General features: G+C 49.8%; 1 protein-coding gene across 1 annotated transcript in view; it reads left to right on the forward strand.

Annotated features, from left to right (window-relative positions):
* The window catches only part of EIPR1 (EARP complex and GARP complex interacting protein 1), a 128744-nt gene that overhangs the window by 25708 nt on the left and 81674 nt on the right, over nucleotides 1–21362 (forward strand). Inside the window, exon 3 of the mRNA XM_073217254.1 lies at nucleotides 12762–12894. Coding sequence (XP_073073355.1) covers nucleotides 12762–12894 — 133 coding nt within the window. The remainder of the gene's footprint in view (nucleotides 1–12761; nucleotides 12895–21362) is intronic.

Here is a 21362-nt window from a genome sequence, read left to right on the forward strand (position 1 = left end):
GTCCTGGGCCCGGGTCCCGGTTCATTCATCAGGTCACACCGAGGCAGCATGGGCTGTGCCAGAGGCTACATTTTCAGGGCTCCTAACTTGAAATGGGTGAAAAGGAAGCTGGAACAAGGCCAGAAGAATGGCTCGCCTACCCAGGACCCAGCCACCTGCAGTATTATGGGCTGCTCTTTGGGAACTGCCAGCCCAGAGGGTGTTTTTGTATGGATGACAGGGAGGGATGCATTAAAGGGGAGGCCCTGGCATGGAGTCCGCCTGGCTGGGTGAGCCGCATCCTCTGGCCAGGGTGGCTCGATGGCCCCTGGGGGGGTGCAGTTGGTGGCTGGAAGATGCCAGCCCCTGGGGAAGCTGCTGGAGTCTTGGCGCTCCCTAAGAGGGAGCTTTTGATTTTTCATTTCCAGTTTTATCCACAGGGTTTTTGGTTTTGAATCTTCAACAGTTTGCTCCCCTTCAGTTCGGTGAGAGAAGACACGAAGGACGGCACAGTGGCCTGGTGGGCACAAGCTCAGGTCTGGTCCTGGGTCGCTGAGGAGCTGGTGGCTGTGGACCAGGGACACCCTTTCTAGCCCCGATTCTCCAGGAAAATGAGGGAGGGTTGATGGAAATGATCTTTATTGGCTTCCTCCTAAATTTTATAACTTACTGCTAAATTTTTATAGTGTCATCAAGGCTCTGGACTAGTAAATCCAACTTTAAAAATTTTAATAATGGTAACTTAAAATACATGACTTTGGTCTTTATTACAAGCTGCTAAAAGCAGTTTGGAAACTCAGAGATGGCGTGAAGAATGTAAGGCGGTGGTCAAGCACTCGCTGGGCCAGGACCTCCCGACCCACTGAGCCAGTGCTGCCCGGCCTGCCTTCGCGCCCCCAGTGCTCACACTCACCGTGACTGGAGTGTCTTCTCCACTGTGTTGTTGTCAGTGGCCTCTAAGTGCATATGTTTATTCAGGGGATATTCTCTGTACTTGCGGGGAGAGCTGGGTGGAGGGTGGTGCCCTGAGAGAGTCAAGACAAGCAAGGTCTCCTCCATGGGCAGGAGCTGTGCCCTGCTTTTTTGCTTACCCACTGCAAAGCCCAGTGTGGCGGAGGGGAGGGCATCTCTGTGCACCCCAGCAGTGTGGGGGGGTCTCCATGTGTGGAGTGCTGTGGGGGTGATCTCCATGAACTGTGGTGGTGTTGGCTTCTTCATGTGGGGATCCCCATGCACCCTGATAGTGCTGGGGCATCTCCATAGGCCCCGATGGTGGGGGAATTCCCATGCTTCCCATGGTGTGGGGGTGACTGCACTGTGATGGTGGGGGGCATCTGCATGCCCCAGTGTTGGGGGTCAGAGCACATGCTCTGGAATCCTGTTTCTGACCGACTGAGCCATGCTACTTCATCTCTTTAAGTTGGGTTTCTTACTGTAGATTATAGCTGATAATTGTATATTTTAGGGCTCTTTTAAGGATCAAAGGAAATGTATGTGCAATACTTAGACTACCTGACGCATTTTACGTACTGGCCGTTATTTTATCGCTTTTTGTTTATGGTGGTGATGTTCAGATTTAATCTGAACATAGCCAGATTAAAACATTTCATGAGAATGTATTCTTTGGGCCTGTCCACGAACCTACTATAAATGACGATACATGGAAAAATCTTAGGACTCCTCAAGCTTGAAGATGAAGGCTAAGGGCCGTGTTACCAGCATCTATCACGTTAGGAGAGAGGGATGCGGGTGTCCAGACTCCTCCCTCCTCCCTGCTGTCTGGGAGGAGCTGACCTCCGTGTGCCTGTGGGTGCAGAAGCAAGCCGAGAGGGAGCCCTGCATGCGTCGGGTAACAGCCTGCTTGGACAGCACACGCTTGGCAGCTTCTCAGGAAACGAGCTTTCTGGGAAGGTGGGAGAAGAAGGACCCTTGCCTGGAGGAGCTGGTGATGCTGGCGCAGCAGGAGCGCTGGGCAGCTCGGTTCCCGGGCAGACCGGGGGTCATGCTAGAAGGGCAGCAGGGTAGCATGCAGGGTGCTGTGCTGACAGACAGGCCCGCGGAGCCAGCCAGTGAGGAACTGGGCAGCTGGAGCTCCAGCGCTCCCACCGTGTGGCGCTCCTTGCGCTTAAGAGCATTGTTGGGGGTAGGTTTTGGGAATGGAAAAATTGTACATTTCAGTGTTTTTTTTTCCAGTGTTAATGGATTTCCTGATCAGTAGGAAATGTATCAAATAATGAAGAAAAACATTCCTGTTCATTCTAACAACACAAAAATTATGCCTGATTTTGTACATTGCCTTTTAGTCTGTGTTATGTGGCTTTTATATAATCACAAGCCATTTTATATTCTGCTTTTAAAGTTTAATGCTTTCATTACATTTTTGGTATTTATAATTGCTCTTAATCATAATTTTTGAAGCCTCATAATATTCCATAATTTTTTTTTTGGTTAATTTATTCTTTCGGACAAGTTTCAAGAAATCAAATTATTTTAATTTCAATATTTATATAGTTCTTACTTACATATGATTATAAGTCTAAAAGAATGATTCAGATTTACAGTGTGTACCAGTTTTTACCATAGTCTTACCAGTAGTGGCTATCACCACTTAAAAAAGTTGGCAAATAGAAGGCGGAGCCAACATGGTGGCATGAGGAGGACAGTGGGAATCTCCTCCCAAAAACGTATATATTTTTGAAAATACAACAAATACAACTAATCCTAAAAGAGAGACCAGAAGACACAGGACAACAGCCAGACTACATCCACTCATGCGAGAGCCCAGCGCCTGGTGAAAGGGGTAAGGTACAAGCCCCGGCCCGGCGGGACCCAAGCATACCTCCCTCCGGCCCCTGGCGGGTGGAGAGGAGTCAGCAGGGAGGGAGAGAAGGCCCAGGACTGCTAAACACCCAGCCCCAGCCACCCGCACCAGAGCGCAGACACAGTGCATGCGTGGAGGGCTGGAAACTAGGGAAATAGGGCAGCAAGACCTTTGAGAGGGTGCTGAAGCTGATGCCCCTGTGACAAAGAAAAGCAAGTGCTTTTTGAAAGTCTTAAAGGGACAGGGACATAACAGCTGGACGGAAACAACAAAGGTCACAGTCCAGTGGCTGGAAATTACAGGGAAAACTGGGTGCACTAACCCTCATGGAGGGAAACAGCTAAACAACCCCCCCCCCCCTCCGGGCACTACAAAAGCAGAGAAGCAGCCTAAGGCAGGCCCCGCCCTCAGAAAGGGAGCTTCCTCTGTATCCGCCGGGCAAGACACAAAGACCCAGTCTACGTGCAATTACCCAACACAAGCCACTAGGGGTCGCAGTTGTCCCAGTAAAGAAAGGCCAGTAGCAAGTGAAAAGTTTGGCCCTCCCAGCTGACAGTCAATAGCACCTATCAACATGAAAAGGCAAAAAAATATGATCCAGACAAGACTAACCCAGACAGCTTCAGCATCTGCTACATCCTCCCCTGAGAAGGAACCGGGGGAGATAGATTTAGCCAGTCTTCCTGAAAAAGAATTCAAAACAAAAGTCATAACCATGCTGATGGACTTGCAGAGAAATATGCAAGAACTAAGGAAGGAGAATACAGAAATAAAACAAACTCTGGAAGGACTTCAAAACAGAATGGATGAGATGCAAGAGACCATTAATGGACTAGAAAACAGAGAACAGGAACGCCGAGAAGCTGATGCAGAGAGAGATAAAAGGATCTCCAGTAATGAGAGAATTCTAAGAGAGCTGAGTGACCAATCGAAAAGGAACAATATACACATTATAGGGGTACCAGAAGAAGAAGAGAGAGAAAAAGGGATAGAAAGTGTCTTTGAAGAAATAATTGCCGAAAACTTCCCCAAACTAGGGGAAGAAATGGCCTCTCAGACCACAGAGGTACACAGAACTCCATGACAAGGGATCCAAGGAGGGCAACACCAAGACACATAATAAATAAAATGGCAAAGATCAAAGACAAGGACAAAGTATTAAAGGCAGCCAGAGAGAAAAAAAAGGTTACCTACAAAGGAAAACCCATCAGGCTATCATCAGACTTCTCAACAGAAACCCTACAGCCCAGAAGAGAATGGCATGATATACTTAATGCAATGAAACAGAAGGGCCTTGAACCAAGAATACTGTATCCAGCACGAATATCATTTAAATATGAAGGAGGGATTAAACAATTCCCAGACAAGCATAAGTTGAGGGAATTTGCCTCCCACAAACCACCTCTACAGGGTATCTTAGAGGGAATGCTCTAGATGGGAGCACTCCTAAAAAGAGCACAGAACAGAACACCCAACATATGAAGAAGGGAGGAGGAGGAATAAGAAGGGAGAGAAATAGAGAATCATCAGACCACATTTATAATAGCTCAACAAGCGAGTTAAATTAGACAGTAAGATAGTTAAGAAGCTAACCCTGAACCTTTGGTAACTACAAACTTAAAGCCTGCAATGGCAATAAATTCATACCTCTCAATAATCACCCTAAATGTAAATGGACTGAATGCACCAATCAAAAGACACAGAGTAATAGAATGGATAAAAAAGCAAGATCCATTCATATGCTGCTTACAAGAGACTCACCTCAAACCCAAAGACATGCACAGACTTAAAGTCAAGGGATGGAAAAAGATATTTCATGCAAACAACAGAGAGAAGAAAGCAGGTGTTGCAATTCTGGTATCAGACAAAATAGACTTCAAAATAAAGAAAGTAACAAAAGACAAAGAAGGGCATTACATAATGATAACGGGCTCAGTCCAACAAGAGTATATAACCATTCTAAATATATATGCACCCAACACAGGAGCACCAACATACCTGAAACAAATACTAACAGAACTAAAGGAGGAAATAGACTGCAATGCATTCATTTTGGGAGACTTCAACACACCACTCACCCCAAAGGACAGATCCACCAGACAGAAAATAAGTAAGGACACAGAGGCACTGAACAACACACTAGAACAGATGGACCTAATAGACATCTATAGAACTCTACACCCAAAAGCAGCAGGATACACCTTCTTCTCAAGTGCACATGGAATATTTTCCAGAATAGACCACATACTAGGCCACAAAAAGAGCCTCAGTAAATTTCAAAATATTGAAATCCTACCAACCACCTTTTCAGACCACAAAGGTATAAAACTAGAAATAAACTGTACAAAGAAAGCAAAAAGGCTCACAAACACATGGAGGCTTAACAACACGCTCCTAAATAATCAATGGATGAATGACCAAATTAAAATGGAGATACAGCAATATATGGAAACAAACGACAACAACAACACAAAGCCCCAACTACTGTGGGACACAGCAAAAGCAGTTTTAAGAGGAAAGTATATAGCAATCCAGGCATATTTAAAAAAGGAAGAACAATCCTAAATAAGTAGTCTAATGTCACAATTATCGAAATTGGGAAAAGAAGAACAAATGAGGCCTAAGGTCAGCAGAAGGAGGGACATAATAAAGATCAGAGAAGAAATAAATAAAATTGAGAAGAATAAAACAGTAGCAAAAATCAATGAAACCAAGAGCTGGTTCTTTGAGAAAATAAACAAAATAGATAAGCCTCTAGCCAGACTTATTAAGAGGAAAAGAGAGTCAACACAAATCAACAGTATCAGAAACGAGAAAGGAAAAATCATGACGGACCCCACAGAAATACAAAGAATTATTAGTGAGTACTATGAAAACCTATATGCTAACAAGCTGGGAAACCTAGGAGAAATGGACAACTTCCTAGAAAAATACAACCTTCCAAGACTGACCCAGAAAGAAACAGAAAATCTAAACAGACCAGTAACCAGCAATGAAATTGAAGCAGTAATCAAAAAACTACCAAAGAACAAAACCCCTGGGCCAGATGGATTCACCTCAGAATTTTATCAGACATACAGGGAAGACATAATACCCATTGTCCTTAAAGTCTTCCAAAAAATAGAAGAGGAGGGAATACTCCCAAACTCATTCTGTGAAGCTAACATCACCCTAATACCAAAACCAGGCAAAGACCCCACCAAAAAAGAAAACTACAGACCAATATCCCTGATGAACGTAGATGCAAAAATACTCAACAAAATATTAGCAAACCGAATTCAAAAATACATCAAAAGATTGTACACCATGACCAAGTGGGATTCATCCTAGGGATGCAAGGATGGTACAACATTCGAAAGTCCATCAACATCATCCACCACATCAACAAAAAGAAAGACAAAAACCACATGATCATCTCCATAGATGCTGAAAAAGCATTTGACAAAGTTCAACATCCATTCATGATAAAAACTCTCAGCAAAATGGGAATAGAGGGCAAGTACCTCAACATAATAAAGGCCATTTATGATAAACCCACAGCCAACATTATACTGAATGGCAAGAAGCTGAAAGCATTTCCTCTGAGATTGGGAACTAGACAGGGATGCCCACTCTCCCCACTGTTATTTAACATAGTACTGGAGGTAAATGCCATGGCAATTAGACAAAACAAAGAAATACAAGGAATCCAGGTTGGTAAAGAAGAAGTTAAACTGTCACTATTTGCAGATGACATGATACTATACATAAAAAACCCTAAAGACTCCACCCCAAAACTACTAGAACTCATATTGGAATACAGCAAAGTTGCAGGATACAAAATCAACACACAGAAACCTGTAGCTTTCCTATACACTAACAATGAATCAATAGAAAGAGAAATCAGGAAAACAACTCCATTCACAATTGCATCAAAAAGAATAAAATACCTAGGAATAAACCTAACCAAGGAAGTGAAAGACCTATACCCTGAAAACTATAAGACACTCTTAAGAGAAATTAGAGAGATCACTAACAAATGGAAACTCATCCCATGCTCATGGCTGGGAAGAATTAATATCGTCAAAATGGCCATCCTCCCCAAACAATATACAGATTTGATGCAATCCCTATGAAACTACCAGCAACATTCTTCAATGAACTGGAACAAATAATTCAAAAATTCATATGGGAAAGACCAAAGACCCCGAATAGCCAAAGCAGTCCTGTGAAAGAAGAATAAAGTAGGTGGGATCTCACTGCCTAACTTCAAGCTCTACTATAAAGCCATAGTAACCAAGACAATTTGGTAGTGGCACAAGAACAGAGCCACAGAGCAATGGAACAGACTAGAGAATCCAGACATTAACCCAGACATATATGGTCAATTAATATTTGATAAAGGAGCCATGGACATACAATGGTGAAATGACAGTCTCTTCAACAGATTGTGCTGGCAAAACTGGACAGCTACATGTAGGAGAATGAAACTGGACCATTGTCTAACCCCATACACAAAAGTAAACTCAAAATGGATCAAAGACCTGAATGTAAGTCATGAAACCATTAAACTCTTGGAAAAAAACATAGACAAAAACCTCTTAGACATAAACATGAGTGACCTCTTCTTGAACATATCTCCCTGGGCAAGGAAAACAACAGCAAAAATGAACAAGTGGGACTATATTAAGCTGAAAAGCTTCTGTACAGCAAAAGACACCATCAATAGAACAAAAAGGAACCCTACAGTATGGGAGAATATATTTGAAAATAACAGATCCGATAAAGGCTTGACATCCAGAATATATAAAGAGCTCACACACCTCAACAAACAAAAAAACGAATAACCCAATTAAAAAATGGGCAGAGGAACTGAACAGAGAGTTCTCCAAAAAAGAAATACAGATGGCCAACAGGCACATGAAAGGATGCTCCACATCGCTAATTATCAGGGAAATGCAAATTAAAACTACAATGAGGTATCACCTCACACCAGTAAGGATGGCTGCCATCCAAAAGACAAACAACAAATGTTGGCGAGGCTGTGGAGAAAGGGGAACCCTCCTACACTGCTGGTGGGAATGTAAATTAGTCCAACCATTGTGGAAAGCAGTATGGAGGTATATCAAAATGCTCAAAACTGACTTACCATTTGACCCAGGAATTCCACTCCTAGGAATTTACCCTAAGAACGCAGCAATCAAGTTTGAGAAAGACAGATGCACCCCTATGTTTATCGCAGCACTATTTACAATAGCCAAGAATTGGAAGCAACCTAAATGTCCATCAATAGATGAATGGATAAAGAAGATGTGGTACATATACACAATGGAATACTACTCAGCCATAAGAAAAGGCCAAATCCTACCATTTGCAGCAACATGAATGGACCTGGAGGGTATAATACTCAGCGAAATAAGCCAAGCGGAGAAAGAGAAATACCAAATGATTTCACTCATCTGTGGAGTATAAGAACAAAGGAAAAACTGAAGGAACAAAATAGCAGCAGAATCACAGAACTCAAGAATGGACTAACAGGTACCAAAGGGAAAGGGATTGGGGAGGATGCGTGGGTAGGGAGGGACAAGGGGGGCGGAGAAGAAGGGGGGTATTAAGATTAGCATGCATGGGGGGGAGGGAGAAAGGGGAGGGCTGTACAACACAGAGAAGACAAGTAGTGACTCTACAACATTTTGCTATGCTGATGGACAGTGACTGTAAAGGGGTTTATAGTGGGGACCTGGTATAGGGGAGAGCCTAGTAAACATAATATTCATCATGTAAGTGTAGATTAATGATAACAACAAAAAAGCAGTTCCTGTGTGGTGACCTCCAATGAGTTCTACACAATGGTATAAAGGGCATATCATAGTGTGGGCAAAGGGTTTGTTTCTGCTTATACAGAGGATCAAAGCCTTATTTGGCTACCCCGAAAATGAACTAAGATACGATATGAAAAAGAACTTCCAACATCAGCACTCTCTGGAAGAGTCATACCAGAAGATGATCATCAAAAAACCCCAACAAAGATCCACGCACTGCTACAGGTGTAGATGCACTCATCCCACTGGTTCCTGGACTTGCCATGGGAATGAAGAAGGAGATATCTAAGCTGTCCTGTGCATACAGTAAAACAACAAATTTGACTGGATCTACACTGTTGGAACTCAACCAAGAATTAGGAGAAGTGCAAATTGTAGTGCTCCAAAATCTTACAACTACAGACTATTTACTGTTAAAAGAATATAGGGGATGTGAACAGTCCCCAGGAATGGGTTGTTTTAAATTGTCTGATTTCTCTCAGACTGTTCAAGTTCAGTTGGACAATATCCACCATATCATAGATAAGTTTTCACAAATGCCCAAGGTGCCTAACTGTTTTTCTTGGTTTCACTGGAGATGGCTGGTAATTATAGGTCTGCTTTGGTTATATAACTGTATTCCTATTATGTTAATGTGTGTATGCAATTTAATTAGTAGTTTAAAACCTATACATGCTGAAGTTACTCTACAAGAAGATATGTCAACGAAATAATCAATCTTCCCATGTTTTCTTCCGCCTGCAACTTCTATAGCTTTTCTTCTTCCTTCCTAATTACAACCCCTAAATAGAATTCGTGCCTCATATCGAATTTACCATGTATCACAATTCTTCCAAGTGGTAAAGATACCTCAAGACAAATGCTGGGCATAGAAGCCACAGGGCATAAATATGAAAAGAAGTAAAAAACTAACCCTTTCAAACAATAAGGCTTCTCTCTCACTTACCAACTTTACATTTCCCTGTATAGCCCTGGAAGATGACTGGTTAGCCAGAGACGGGTAAGATTCCTCAAGGGAGGAACAACCTAAGACAGGCACTGTCACAGGGGGGCCATCAGGTGAGAAATTGGGGATCAACAGAGGTGAGGCTTAGAACCACCCCTGCTCCCCGTTCTGAGAGAAATCTCCTGCATCCATGGATGTTTTATTGCCCTTGTCTAGCTTGGATTAACACATAGTCTACAGGCACACACCTGATCATCTACATTTGCTCTCTTACAACACTAAACTATGTTTTCTACCTTTATCTTGCATCTACCTACCACTTCAGCATTTTATTAAAAATAGTAATAATAAAGAGAGAAATGTGGTATCCACATATAAATCAAGTATAAAAATCAAACGAATATTCATATTTGAACTAACTGTTTATAGTTCGTAATGCATGATCAAAACCGAAACTTTGTGTGATGACTGACCTTGTGCTGTTCACCATGTAACTTATTCACTATGTAAGAATTCGTTCTCCATGTAAGAACTTGTTCGTTATGCTTCAGAAGATTGGAGACTGACGAAAATTAGGCCTGGGGTGGATTAATGATTGTGCATTGAGCATTGACCCCCCTATACAGAATTTTATTGTGGTTAACAACCATTTGATCAATAAATAGGAGAGATGCCTTCACAAAAAAAAAAAAAAAAAAGTACACACTTCCAATTGTAAAATAAATAAGTAACTGGGATGTAATGTATAGCACAAGGAATATAGTCAAAATATTGTAACAACTTGGCATGGTGATAGCTGGTACCTAGAAATATCATGTATATAAATGTTGCATCACTGTGTTGTACACCTGAAACTAATGTAATACTGTGTGTCAACTACCCTTCAATAAAAAATAATTATCTAAAAAAAATAAATAAAGTTGGCAAATATAATAGAAATTGGCATCACATAATTCTTATTTTTATATGTTTATGTCATTGGCTATAATAATGAATTCACCACCTTAAAATTTTTTACTTACATTCACTCTAATGGATGTCTGTTTGTAAAGTACCATGTGTGCCTATAAAGTGCTAACATGTAATGCATTTCCATGCACGTACGCCCGCCCCCGTCACTGTCACTGACGTCATCTCCAGGCCCCGTAGGCTCCTGGGGGTCCCGCTTCTGCTCACGTGCTGGAATCGTGCTGCCTGCCTTTGAGCTTCACGTGGATGGGCTCACGCGGTGTGGGCCTTGTGTCTGATCTTCCCCACTCAGTGTTTCATCACTGGTTCTATGCATCAGTGGTTACTTTTCGTTGCTGCGAGTATTCCATTTTATGAGTACTGCAGCTATTTACCCCGGCTCCTGCCGGTAGACACCCAGGCTCTCGTTCTTGGCTGCCATGAGTAAGGCCACTGTGGACGTCCATGCACATGGCCATGTACCCAGGCAGTTTGCTGGGTCATCGGACGTATGTATGTTTAGTTTTAGTAAATACTGCCAGGTATTTTTCTCAGTGATCACTTAATAACCAGTTGATAATTAGTTATCAAGAGGTTTTTAAATGTGTACTGTGTCACAGAGGGGAAGGCATTTACAGGTAAGATTCCCTCGGGTGTGGACGGAAGGGAGAGAGGACAGTAAGAGGACAGTAAGCCTTCGCGGCTGGGAAGTGGCCCCGGCTCTGATACGGAGTGTGGGACTTCGGAGCTGCCCCCCGGGAAGGTTTCCGAATCCACCGTGAACGCTTCATTAGGCTGCGAGTTCTGGGAGAAGCTTCCTGAAAAGAGTTGTAAAGATACAAGTAAGAAGAATGATTTTTAATCTCCTCCTGGGGCAGAGAGGGGAAGGCGCTGGTTGCCCCAGCTCTCACCCTGCAGTGAGCTGTGTGTGCACTCTGCAGGTGGCTTCTCTCGATCCTGGGAAGTTCATTTCCCGTCTTACTTACTTACCCTTGGGGCACCGGGGTTCAGGGTCACATGGCTTTAAGTGACAGTGGCGGGATTTGGATTCTGCTCTGAGTGCAAAGCGACCCCTGAAAGGGACTGGAGGTTACTTCCACACTGAAACTGCCCAAGAGGAAGCAGTCAAGAATAAGAGCCCCTCTGCGGGAAGCAGAGAGTGTGGAGGCTTTGGAGTATCATGGAAACGTGTCAAAATTGTTTTTACTGCAAAGTAATGCATATCAGTCATGAAGAAATGTGAAAAATACAAACCAACCGTGAAGAACTGAAGAGCTGCTGTAGGCCCCGCTGTCCAAAGACGGCTCACCTTCCTGTACGTGTCCCCTTTGGACACTCACTGTTCACACGCCCCGTAGGCCACTTTGGTGCCCGTCTTCACTTGCCCCTGTCCCCTTCAGTGTGTGTCACGGAGCCGCTTCCCTGGCACTAAGTAGTCTTTGTAGGGTATTGACTGGCATCATAGTGTGATATTAGTCAAATTCTACAATTTATTTGAGCAATTCCCTATTGCTAGACATTTAGGTGACTTCTGAGTTTTCATTACGATAATCAATGCTACAGTGAGCATTCTTGGATATAAATTTTTGTGCAAACACATGAATATTTCTTAGTATAGGATTTATTTTTTAAATGAATGTTTTATTTTTCTCATTGACTTGGGTGAAAATAATTTTAATTCCTCTGAAAGTTATTCAGAAAAGCATAGAGATTACATATTTAATGTCATTTAGAGTTTAAAATGTAATACTATTATAATGAATGTATGATCATAAACATTGACGGTTGAACTCATTTCCAAAAAGAAGCGTGTATGTGTTAACGTACTGTCCTTTCTCAGTCCCTCCCGCCTGTTGAGTTATGCCCGCAGTGGAGCAGGCAAAGCGGGCAGTCCAGTGGTTAGGAGTGGTCCCATCCCTCCCGACTTCCCCCGCCCAGTGGCAGGTCTGAAAGGCTAGATCTGCAGACCCTGAACCCTGGCCCTGACGCAGCCATGGCCTCGCCCAACACCTGGGATGGGCTTTTGGTGTCTTGTTTCTTTAGGACGGGCCATGATGGGGCTTACAATCTTAAAAATACCCTACGGGGATTTTGTGCTTGTCTTTTGAGAAGATGACAGGAAGATGAGTTTATAGACGTCTGTGCTGTTAGTGTGATAAGAACAGCAGTTAATGAGAGATGTTAAAGGTGCATTTGATTATTTGTAATCATTGTGTTCAAGGTTCTTGGACAGCGAAGTCCTGATGTGCTCTTTTGTTATTTGCAGATCCACGTCATAGATTTCGATGATGAAAATAACATTATAAATAAAAATGTCCTCCTCCATCAAGTGGGTGAAATCTGGCATATCAGTGCCAGTCCTGCAGACAAAAGTGTGCTGGCCACCTGCTACAATAAAAGTAGGTATTCTTGGGGATTTGTGTGCATTGTCTAGATTGGTCTTGTAATGCTGATGGATTGGTGCGTGATCTGTGCAGGTGCTGTATCCACGGAGAATGTGGCAGCTACTGTCATCCAAAGTCTAAGAGTGGAGGCTGGAATCCTGGCTGTTCCAGGCAGTGCCCGCTCACAGTGTGCACCGGGCAGGATGGTCCCCAATGAGCTGCTTCCCACCCCAGCTTCTCTTCAGGCTCTGAGATCTTGTACATTAGTGCCAATCCAAACATCTGTGCTGCTGAACTGGCCACGTGTCTCCTCATTCTTTCTACATCACTGCCAGTAACCAGCGCTCAAACTCTGGCTTTGGGGGGACATCTCACATTTGAGGCTTTTCTATTCCATAAGCCAGAACAAAGTCTGTGTGCTTTGCCTTGTAGTTTCTGATGTGTTTTCCTCGTTTATTCAACACGCCTGCATGCTTTTCTGGGTCCCCTCGCTTGTAGACGCGTCGTGGAGGCAGTGTGGAGGTGACCCACTGCGCACGTTCCTGGCTCCGAGCGGTACGGGGCAGGCGGTCCCCTGCCGGGGCCTCGCCTCTGGAGTCTGTGGCTTTCAGAGGATCCTGCGCTGCTTTCTTTCTACTTTGACTTCCCCCGCCTCTGCCTCCGCCCCAAGGTTTATGTTTTTCTTCAGGGTAAAAACAGTTTCCTGAGAGGCCTTCCCTGCGTGTTCCTTCTCTCCTTTGCTCTCTGTTGCTTGGTTCCCCATGTTGAGTAGCGCCTCCGAGCAGGTCCACTGTGACCCTTCCTCCTCCGGCCCAGGCAGGGCAGAGCTGCTGGCCCAGCTGCTGTTTCTGCTGTTACTGAACCTCTGATGGAGGTACTGCACCTCTGACATAGCATAATTGGGGTGGTAACATACTTTTATAGAAATAGCTATTTAGTCCAACAATGAAGAAGAAACACGAGCTGATTCATACTAAGCAGACCCCGTCCTGCCCCCGGACTCGGGGGTTTGCCCCTTGGCCAGCCTGACCCACTCCCTCCGCCGTGCCGCCCCACCCCTGCCGCCTGAGCCGGCCCTGCTGCCAGCTGTTTCTGCCCCCACTTGCCTTAAGCCAGAATCCAGCCTCCACCCTCCACCCCATTTTCAGGGAGGCAGGCAGACCTCCTGGGGTGGAGATACAGGAAACAGGTAGGTAGTCCTCTTCTAGAAAAGTCACCGTTTTTTGACCAATCTCCTTATTGATTAACTCAATCCCCCTATTAACTAACTGACCTTAATTTCATCTCCAAAATGCCCCCATCTTTGCCAGGTGTGGCTGACTGGCTCCTGCAGGGCCGGTGGGTGGGGCCTCTTCCAGCCCCTGTGGGCCAGCTTGGCAGCATCTTGTGAGACAGGCCCCTCCGAACGTCCCGGGCCCCCAGGGAATTCTTGCCCCCTGGAGGGAGCCACACGCAGGTCCTGCTGAGATGGTCCCCGCCCTACCTGGGCTCCTGCTGGTGGACCTCACCCGTGACTGACCCTCGCGCTCCCGCTCTGTCTGAGCAAAGGTGGGGAGGTGCCCCCTCAGCCTCTTGCATGGCCTTCCTGTCACCGGTACCCTGACCTGGTCATCCTGAGGTTTTTAGGCAGACATTCGGGGCCAGCCCTGGGCTGCCTCTCCAGGGCACTTTCCTGACATGTGCCTCTTAATTTGGCCTTTGTTGGTGTCTGGAGAGGTCGAGAGGCTCACGCCGGCCGTCTCTTCCCAGGTTCCCTCTCTCAGTTTACCGTCGGCGGGGCACACAGAGCCACCTGGTGCCGTCTGCTCAGGCCTCCCGTGTGCAGCCGCTGCCCCGCTCACGGCTCTGGCCAGTGCTCCATGTCACCTCACACTATGACGCCCTCCTGCCTCCAGGGCCTGCCACCCTCTGGGCCCTCCCTGCAGGCTCTGGGGGCCTGTGTCTTCCGAGGCTGTCAGGGTGGCCTGGCTCCCTGCGGAGCTCCTGGGAGAGCAGCAGCCCAAGCCAGGGTCCGGAGACGCACCACCTCCTGGGCACCAGATCCTGTGTTCATTTCACAGGCTGCACAGGAAAGTACCTGAACCCACGGGCTTAAACAGCGCCTCCCCTTACTCCCCGCTCCTGCACTGTGCTCAGAGCCGCCTGGGGGTCCTCTGTGGGGTCTGGGCTGCTCCCCAGGGCCAGGGGCCAGCTGCTGTACTCCTGCGGATCCTGGTGTCTTCCTGCTCACTGGTCGGTCCCAGGCTGTGTGCCTGCCGGTGGTCAGCGGCCATGGCTCCCAGAGGCCGTGTCGTGCACAGGCTCAGGCCCGCGCCTCCTTCGGGGCCCCCCACGTCTTCATTTCCAGCCGGGGCTTCCCGAGGCCCACAGCTCCCTTCTCCGGTCTCAGGCGGCCGCCCCTCTTGTTCAGTCTTTTCCCGTCGGCCAGCTGCTCTGGGAGAAGATGCGGCCGTTTCACAGCATCCGTGCTGAGTCCTAAGAGCTCTGCTTTCCCTGCCCCAGGCGGAACCGCACTTCAGTCCTGTGCCCAAGGCTGTTTGGCAGCTTGAAATGCCACGGGCTTTGTGTCTCCCCTGGTCAGCAGCGAGCTGCCCGGCTGCCGACTGTGGCCGTATTCCTTGGCCCGAGGGGCTTCATGGCTCACCCCGATCTGTGTCAGGTGGTCTGATGTCATGCCCATGGGATGAGGCGCCAGACTCAGTTCAGGCGCCTCCAGGAGAGCTTGGGACGAAGATCTGTACCCGCCCCACGCAACACGTACAGAGAAGCTCTGCAGAGCCACCAACACGGTCTGCAAAGAGACTCTTGACCGTTTTCGCCCTGAGCTTTGCCCCACCCGGGAGGCTTGCACACCGCGGTGAATGGAGTGTGAACTAGACCCAAGGTGTCATGAACCTCCGTTATTGTCCGGCGCAAGTTGTCACCCGTCAGAACAGGCCTTGGTGTGAAGACCAGCACCGGCTTTGCCTCCTTGTCCCCTGGGGATGTTTGGAGATCATGTTTTTCACCTGCTGGCTCCTGGGCCCTGAAGGTGTACATGTGCCCCACATGCTCATTAGCTGGCGTGTGTGCGTGAGCGTTGCAGAGACGCCCCCGTTTTGCGGCCCTGATGGGCTGTGTGTGTTTCCTGAGCGCCTGCCCTGCTGCAGCTGATCCGTGGTGTCGTGGGCAGCAGCTGCATCTTCCTGCTGACAGATGAGGGCTCCTGGGCCGTGTGTCTCACGCCCCGCGCCGTGTCTGGTGGAGGGGCTGCCGAGGGCCGAGAGGGGGAAGGGGGCCCACGGGGCAGGGGGACCAGGTCCCAGGGCTAGCCTCCATGGACTTCCAGGAGGGACCTGCCTCTAGCAGACGGTTGTCCTCTTTGAAAGCTGTCCACTGAGTCCCCTTCACATGTGTCCCGAAACCCTTCTTCATGGGTCTTACTGGGAGGACTGGAGCAGGGAGCCGCAACAGAGCGCCGCAGCCTGGGAGCAGGGTGTCCGCGTGGCGTCTGGGGGAGGCTGGGATGTGGGACCGGGGCGGTGGCAGGGGCAGGGTCCCTGGACGGCCTGACCACACACAAGGAGGCAGTGCTTCGGGTCTGCCCTGTCGGCACCGCCCAGAAGCGTGCTGTCACTGGAGGGAATGGCCCCAGGTTATTTTTCTCACAGCGACTTTGCTCCACGTGCAGATGTACATCTGTGAGGGCTCGCGCCTCATGTGTGTCCTGACCCCTGTGTTCAAGTTCTGTCCCCACAGGTTTTCTTCAGGTTCCTTGAGGAAAAAGTATATGCTTCAGACAAAGTGCAGTAGTTGGGCTGTTTTTAAAAATTGTGATGCCCCTTTGCTTCCTTTTTTTTCTCTCTGGATTAGAATTTGTCTGCTTTTGTGGCCGCTCACACCACTGTGTGTCTGTAGCCTCAGTGTCTTTTGTGAGTTGTGTGTTGTGTGCCTGTCACGACTGTATTGTGTGTACACGTGTCACGTGCGTGTCTGTCTTGTGGCTCATGTCGTGTTTGTCTCGTGTCGGTCGTGTGTGCCTGTCATGTGCACATGTGGCTGATGGCCCCCACCTGGGACCTCAAGGGCACCAGTGTCCCCCTCTATGCCCGGTCCCTCCCACTGCCCTCCCCTCGTGGCCCCTCTCTGGCAGCCGGGCACCGGCGTCCCCCTCTTTGCCCTGGTCCCTCCCACTGCCCTGCCCTCCCGGGCCCTGTTGTCTGTGTCTTGAGCCTGACGCCGTTTGCAAAAGTGCTTTCGCACTTCCGGGCGTCTCTCTCGATACTGTCACAGGCATGACGACCGCGCTCGAAAAGAATGGTGCGGACTAGGGCTGTGCCGGTGTTGCGCTGAGACGACCCAGGGGGCAGGTGTTCCTAGCTGGGTGGCCTGGGTGTCTGTGGAGAGGCAAGTACTGTGCCCTGACCTGGGTCCCAGGCTCCCAGAGGGACCTGCTTGGCCACCGGGGCCCCTGGTGCAGGGGAAGCACGCTGGACCCAGGTGATGGTGGCGGGCAGTGGGACCCAGTGCAAGGGCCCTTTGGGGCATCTTGTGTGCCCTCCCAGCGTGCTTTTGAGCCCGGAGTCCCAGGAGCTGCTGCCCCACTTCCCCAGCAGGTATCCCTCCGTGCGTCTGCCTCCCCACCCCATGGCCCTCCTCCCAGTCCCTGCTCTCCCCACTTCCTGAGCTCCTGGTTACCTTTGAAAACACCTCGTCCTGAAGGCCCCCCTCTGCCCGCCCCGGCGTCCAGCAGGACTCACGGCTGGGTTGTGTTTGCATGACGTTTCTGACCCCACTCCCCAGGCTCCTCCCCTGCATACTTGGTGCCTGAGGGTGCCACTCACCCCAGTGCTTGAGCGCCCGCCTGGCCGGTAGCGAGACATGCGCCCCCCTGGCCTGGTGCCCTTCTCCTTAGGAGTGGCCCCCGTCTGGAAGATAAGGTCCGCAGCCACATAATGGGCACTCAGAAAACGCTGACCGATTGAATTGGCTGACTTAAGCGGATTTGGAAGACTAGTCTGAGTGAGAGTTAAAGGAGGTGGGAGCCTTTCTCAGGACCGAAGGGGCTGCGATGCCTGATGCGTGGTGGCACCCGCACTTGATTATTCAGCCTCTGTGCTCCAAGGGAGGAGAGTGTTGGAGGCCAGGAGGTGGGGTGAGCCCAGACAGGTCTCTGTGCCTCTTCCTGTGTCGTGTCCTCCGTGGTCAACTAGTCATGGGCTGCTGTGCACAGCCTATACGGTCGTTTGCAGATTAGTGAGGTCCAACGTCAAGGGCATTGGGAAATTACAAAGGGAACATGAATGGTCCAGAGATGTCCGCCAAACTCTGCTGGTTATTTTCCAGTGTTTCTCAGTTTCCGTGGAGCAGGAACAGTGGTGGTGAGGAGAGTCACCCTCCGCTAGGGACAGAGGTGTGGTGGGAGCAGCCCGATGATTACATAGGTTCTGCTTTCCCGTGCTCTCTGCCGGCTCTCTGACCTGGCCAGGTAACCCCTGGGCCTTCCATCTAGAAAATGGGCACAACTGGACCCACACCATTGTTTGGAAGAAGAGTGGGAACCGGCAGGTGTTGAGATGGTGTGCACTCCTGCTGTGGTTATGCCGGCATGGTGCCAGGTGAGCAGGAGCCATGTTCAGCCCTGACCCTGTGGCCTGAGTGGACCGCAGCCTCTTCCAGCTGGTGGTGCGCCTTGCTGCACCTGCCCCCTCTGCAGCAGCAGGCACTTCCATGGGTCCTTGGGCTCACTGCCCCCTCTGCAGCAGCAGGCACCTCTGTGGGTCCCTGGGCTCATGGCCCCTTCTGCAGCAGTGGGCACTTCCATGGATCGCTGGGCGCACGGCCCCCTCTGCAGCAGCGGGCAGCTCTGTGGGTTCCTGGGCTCATGGCCCCCTCTGCAGCAGCGGGCAGCTCTGTGGGTTCCTGGGCTCATGGCCCCCTCTGCAGCAGTGGGCACTTCCATGGGTCCCTGGGCTCATGGCCCCCTCTGCAGCAGTGGGCACTTCCATGGGTCCCTGGGCTCACGGCCCCCTCTGCAGCAGCAGGCAGCTCTGTGGGTCCCTGGGCTCATGGCCCCCTCTGCAGCAGTGGGCACTTCCATGGGTCCCTGGGCTCATGGCCCCCTCTGCAGCAGCAGGCAGCTTCATGGGTCCCTGGGCTCATGGCCCCCTCTGCAGCAGCGGGCACTTCCATGGATCCCTGGGCTCATGGCCCCCTCTGCAGCAGCGGGCAGCTCCTGGGTCCCTGGGCTCATGGCCCCCTCTGCAGCAGCAGGCACCTCCGTGGTTCCCTGGGTTCATGGCCCCCTCTGCAGCAGTGGGCAGTCTGTGGGTCCCTGGGCTCACCACCCCCTTTGCAGCAGCAGACAGCTCCTGCGTCCCTGGGCTCACTGCCCCCTCTGCAGCAGCAGGCACCTCCATGGGTCCCTGGGCTCACTGCCCCCTCTGCAGCAGCAGGCAGCTCCTGGGGCCCTGGGCTCATGGTCCCCTCCACAGCGGTGGGCAACCCCACGGGGCCCTGGGCAGCTGGCAGAGCGGCCAGCAGCGTCCTCAGCCCCGCCTAGTTGGCACTCATGGCTCACCACTCCACTCTTCCTGCCACCAAGGAGAGTCTTCATTTGGGGTACAGAGCCTTTTGGGAGCAGGGGCCCCAGGTGGTTGGGGCCACAGGAGCAATGTGGGGTACCTTTCTGTAGGGCCAATTTTGTTTGGTTTTAAGTAATAAAGCATTACTTTTAACCTGAAACAAATGTAGGTATGTTGCTGTATAAAGCCAGGTTTGCAGCACCTCCCAGTTACCACGAGACTTGCTGAGCGTCCCTTCTGGTAGCGTCCCCAGGTGCCGTCAGGTGGGCACGGAGCTGTCTGTAGAGGATGCACTTGCTCTCTGGTCATTGGCGTGGCCCCTTTGGAGCAATGCGGTGGGGAGGATTCGAGGGACTGGGGGCACGGAAGCTCCAGGTGTAACGAGGAAGGCTGTGATGACACAGGCCCTTCCTGGGGCACCCCTCACGGTGGGCGGCCCCTCCGCCCCCATTCCTGCGCCTGCCTTCACTTCCCTCGGCTGTATCTGCAGGGCCCGGGGTGGGATGGAGCAGGCGGGGTTTCCCTCCTGAGATCCGGCCTCTTCCTTTTCTCTGCCTCTCTCCACGTTGGAGAATCCCCACGTCTGTGGGCCAGCCTCCCTCCGAAGGAGCCACAGCAAAGGAGCCACTAGGCACGAGGCCCAGTGAGGTCCTCTTGGGCATCCATATTGGTGGCCTGGGGTGGTCTTACCACCCTGGCTGGTACAGCGAGCCTGAGCCGTGACCGCCGCCTGTCAGATGGTGGCAGGAGAGTCTGACCTTCGGTTCTGCTTCAGCTCCGTCTGCCTGGGACCCAGGTCGGGACAGGATTTGCATGTGTAACGAGGCTGCAGGACTCAGGGTAGGAAGTGACGACCCGTGGCGGGTCGCTCCCTCTGGCAGGGTCTCTGGCTTTGCACCCCGGTGGGCCGTTCCTGGGCTTCCCTGCCAGCCGTGGGCCTGTCCCCTGGAAGAGCCAGATTGTGTGGCTTTCACGTTCCAGGGCTGTAATGATGTTTGCCACATTTAGTTTATAGATTTGATACGGTGATTTGGCGACTTGCACTGAGCTAATGAACATCACCGTAGCCACGTGTCCCTGCTCTCTCAGCGTCACAGGGGTCCCGGCAGCTGGCACGCGGGGTCTTCTGGTGTCAGACCCGGTGAAGCCCTTCAGTGAGCACTTGCTCATTGAGTTCCCATTTTACTGATGAGGAAGCCGAGGCATCAGGAGGCCAAGTGAGTGTCTCCAGGTCGTGTGTCTCCCTGGGGCAGATTTGGGGTTTGGGCCCCAGAGCCTGGTCCCAGGCGGCATTCCTACTTAGGTGCACAGCAGGCGGGGTGTTAGATCCTCCCAGGTCGTCCTAGGGCCGCCTGCCAATTTAGTACTAGTTTCTAGCTTTAGATACTCATTCTCATTTCACATGAAAAACTGTTACTATTTTTTGAGTTTCTGTTGTGCTGAAGACGTGGCACTAGGAGCTGGGGAGTAAGAGCGAGGGTCCAGCACCAGGCTTCAAGACCACCCCACAGACAGTGCCAAGACAATGCCCTGTGGCCTGTTCAGTTGGTACCACTAGGAAGCCACGCCCAGGTCCTCCTGGTGTGGTCTTGTCTGAAGTCTGTGTGAGTCCTGAGGCCGAGGCACCCCACAGAGCAGTGGGGGAGGGTGAGAGGAGCCGGTGGTGGTCCCAGGCCCTAGCCCATGCTGGCCTGAGATCCTCCCACAGATGGGGTGGGGTCACTGCCAGCTCCGTGGGATGCAGGTACTGTGCATGATCACCTGTGAGAACATTTGCCTTTTAAGAGGAGCCTTTGGGCTCATGAGACATGAAATGTGGCCCAGGATGACACGGTCGGGTGTGGGGGGCTGTGTCAAGGTTTCCACCCCTGACAATAAGGGAACGAGTGAGGCTTTTGCTCTTTCTGACTGGTCCTTCTC

The sequence above is a fragment of the Manis javanica genome, chromosome 1 (genome assembly GCF_040802235.1).
Source record: "Manis javanica isolate MJ-LG chromosome 1, MJ_LKY, whole genome shotgun sequence".
Classification (NCBI taxonomy): domain Eukaryota; kingdom Metazoa; phylum Chordata; class Mammalia; order Pholidota; family Manidae; genus Manis; species Manis javanica.